At 38.0% G+C, this 3,510-nt stretch overlaps 1 protein-coding gene across 1 annotated transcript; it reads left to right on the top strand.

The window, feature by feature from the left end:
- The first annotated feature begins 2,045 nt into the window (after nt 1-2,045).
- On the top strand, nt 2,046-2,708 carry LOC124890110. Its single transcript, XM_047401982.1, has one exon. The coding sequence runs from the start codon at nt 2,046-2,048 to the stop codon at nt 2,706-2,708; it is 663 nt and encodes a 220-aa protein (XP_047257938.1).
- The last annotated feature ends 802 nt before the right edge of the window (nt 2,709-3,510 follow it).

Raw genomic sequence — 3,510 nt, 5'->3', positions numbered from 1 at the left:
TTGGTGTAGGAACCGATCAAGATGTTTAATCCGACTAATAATTTGGTATGCTATAAGAGAATCATTCATTTTCTTTCCGGCAAGGGAGATTATATAAGCATTTCACTTTTCAGAATTGGACATCATGATTTGTTAATAATATGATTTATGAAGATTTGACAACTCAATTATTTATATGTTTATTCCAAAAGAAATATATCAAATATGGAGATGTAGATATCTAATGTGGAGAATTTTTGGTCCACCTTATTTTTTGTTCATGGAAATATAATGGAATAATTAGGTTTCAAAAACCTCTTGTTATATGTCTTTCTTGGTTTGAAGACGCACCTTTTAATTTCTTAACTCCAGCTGTCTAATTCAAAAAGCATTATAGATACTGATTACAGCATGCTTAACTAGATAAGTCAATTATTGTATTCAATTAGCAATATATATGTTAATTTATTCTCGTTGTGATCTCAGCAACATAAGACATATAGGCAAAAGACAAGAGGAAGTCCCATAAGTGTGTAGTACATCCTGTATTTTACTGCTCACCTAATGGATATTTTTCCTAATGTTAACATATGTTCATAGTGCCAGGGTTCTGGAATGATGGCTGAGGATAACTCCAATGAACTAGCAAGTCAAGTAACTAGTGTGAAGAATGACTCTATGGCTGAGGATAACACCGATGAACTAGTAAGTCCAGTAACTAGTGTGAAGAATGACTCTATGGATGAGGATAACATCGATGAACTAGTGATTCCAGTAACTAGCATGAAGAATGACTCTGCTGGAAGTAAGCCAGATAAAATCAACACAATAAAACCGAGATCTATGAGTAATGGAAACAAGGTTCTTCCCTACTATCGCAGCTCCTCCTCTACTTCATCTTACAATACAGGAAATACAAGAAGGCAATCCACTGGGAAGTTGAATGCTCCTGATAGCGGACAAGATGTTATTCCTCATTATCTAAGAGCTTCCACTGGTTCTTGCCATGACTTCTGTAAATATGGCAGGAAACATTCCTCTGAAGCAAATCCATTTCATCCTCTATAAAAAAGAAAGAACAAACTTCCTGCTGATGAGCATAGTCCTGCATGGACCTTGGTGGGGGAGGTAAAAAAGGGGACTTTGGTCAAGCAAAAGATTTCCACTCCTCCTGGGAGTGTGCTGGGAGAGAAAAAGAAGGTGACAGGAGTTGAGCAAAAGCCTTCCACTTCTCTAGAGAGTATGCTGGGAGAGGGGAAGAAGGGGACCGTGGTCATGCAAAAGACTTCCACTACTTCAAGGAGTAACCAAAGTGATGCAAAGAAGGGGATTTTGGTCAAGCAAAAGCTTTCCACTACTCCTGTGAATATGCTGGAAGAGGGAAAGAAGGTAAATGAGGTCTATCAAAAGCATTCATCACCTCAGGAGAGTGTACTCAAAGATGAAAAGGAGGCCACTATGGTTGAGCAAAAACCTTTTTCTCCTCCAAGTTGCATGGATGGAGGGATAGATGAGGTAACTATGGTTGAGCAAAAGTCTTCAGCTTCTCTGGTGAGTATGCTCGGAGAGGGAGAAAATATGACTGTGGTTGAGCAAAAGCTTTATACTCTCCCAGGAGTATGCTGGTAGAAAGAGGTCATGGTTAATCAAAAGCCATATGCTCCTCCAGGGAGTATGCTAGGACAGGGAAAGAAGTTGAATGTGGTCGATCGAAGGCCTTCTCCTAAGGTCCACTCTCTTGAACCCTCTGAAATAAAAAACAAAAAGATACTGCTGACACCAAAGAGTGTTCTAAAATTGGATTCCTCAAGTGACAAGATGCGAGAGACAGAAAAGAAAATGAAATCTTCATCTAAGATCTTAGGAGGTGTAGATGCAAGAGGCAAGAAAGACAGTGTTGCTAATTATAGAAAACAAATAATCGCACCTAAAGTATCTGCAGAGAAATATTTGAAGACGCCAACTCTTTCATCTCCTCAAAATCTTCCTCTGTTAAAACTTTGAACTTGAGGGTAAGAAGCAATAAAATCTTAAAACTACTGGCTCCTCTGAAGGACCAGAACAAGATGCGGAGAGATGGGATAAACAAACTGAACCTTGAAATGGTTCCTAAGAAAACTTTACGTACTCCCAAAGTGAAAGCATCACCAAAGTCTTCATCCCATTTACAATCACGTCCGTTGTCTAATGAAGAAGATAAAAAGAAAGTTGTTAAGTCTGCAGACAGTGCATTGGGTAAATACACCTCTAGCAGCAAAAAGTTGTTGCACATAGTAGAAGCAGAAACTGTTGGGAAAAATCAGAAAAAGACATTGAGAAAAGGTAAGATAGGTGTTTCTAATGATAATAATTCTTCGGCAGTGAAACTGAAGTTCTGGAGGGGCAAGATAGTTGATCTCCAACAAGAAACCAGCAGCCCTAGGAGGCTGACATTTAGATGGGGACGACATATGGGTGAAAGCCAGGACAGCAATATAAGAAAGAGAATCTTTAAAAAGAAAGGAGTTGATCGTGACAAAAGTAATACCATCCCTATCTCGGGAAAAATTATTTTGAGGCATCAGGATGTGCAAGAAAAGAAAGATGTGCAGGGTTTGTTGAATAATGTGATTGAAGAGACGGGGAGTAAGCTTGTTGAAACCGGGAAGAGCAAGGTTAAAGCTTTGGTGGGAGCTTTTGAGACAGTGATTTCCCTCCACAATAAACCTGCTGCTGTCACAATTTCTTGATTAACTAACAAAATTTTATAACAAATAGGAGCAATTGCAAATATAGTGGTTGATACAGCTTTTCTGACTTGGTTTACATATGTTTGTCCTGTTTCTCATTCCGACTCATCTTCTTAACGATTTCTTGATGCTTGCCGGTTCTGTTCTCATGATTGAATAAATTCAATTTCTTCTGGGTGCATTTACTTTGAATTAGGAGATAAAGTCGCGCAAGACTACAATTTCTTTTTCACTTATGGAGGTTGTGATAGTTATGTTAAATCAGTGGGTGTTTGGATGTAGACATTCTAATGTTAGGCTGGTTGCTCAGAGGACATATATTGTTGTTGGACTCATTTACGAGGAATTTGTTCATACTTTCTGTTGAATAAGCGCATTGAAGAAGGCACATCATGTGGAAATACCATCCAAAAAAGAGTTTTGGCTGTGGTACTGGTTTGACATTGTGCTTGTATACTATTTGCTTTAGTTGTTCTGTAAAGGGATCTGTCTCTTGACTGTTAATCAAATGTAAATATTGTAACCACCTAAACAAGTAACAATATTTATGTGCATCTTTTATTCAGGTTACTCAAAATAGCTTATAATAAGTCCCTTTGTTGGAATATTGTACGTTTTAGCTTAAAGAAGCCACTGCAGTTTGTTAGACTTAGATACATGTACCTTCATGGCTCCACCTATCAACCATAACATCCAGCTAAAGTTGAGTCACTCCATGTACTTGTGTTAAAAGCTATTTTTTGAGTCTCCTTACTCCAATTTGTCATTGAAAGCTCACACATTTTATCATGCAACAAATTTC

The sequence above is a fragment of the Capsicum annuum genome, unplaced genomic scaffold, assembly GCF_002878395.1.
Source record: "Capsicum annuum cultivar UCD-10X-F1 unplaced genomic scaffold, UCD10Xv1.1 ctg12098, whole genome shotgun sequence".
In the NCBI taxonomy this organism is placed as follows: Eukaryota; Viridiplantae; Streptophyta; class Magnoliopsida; order Solanales; family Solanaceae; genus Capsicum; species Capsicum annuum.
This window is presented reverse-complemented; position numbering and strand designations above follow the sequence as displayed.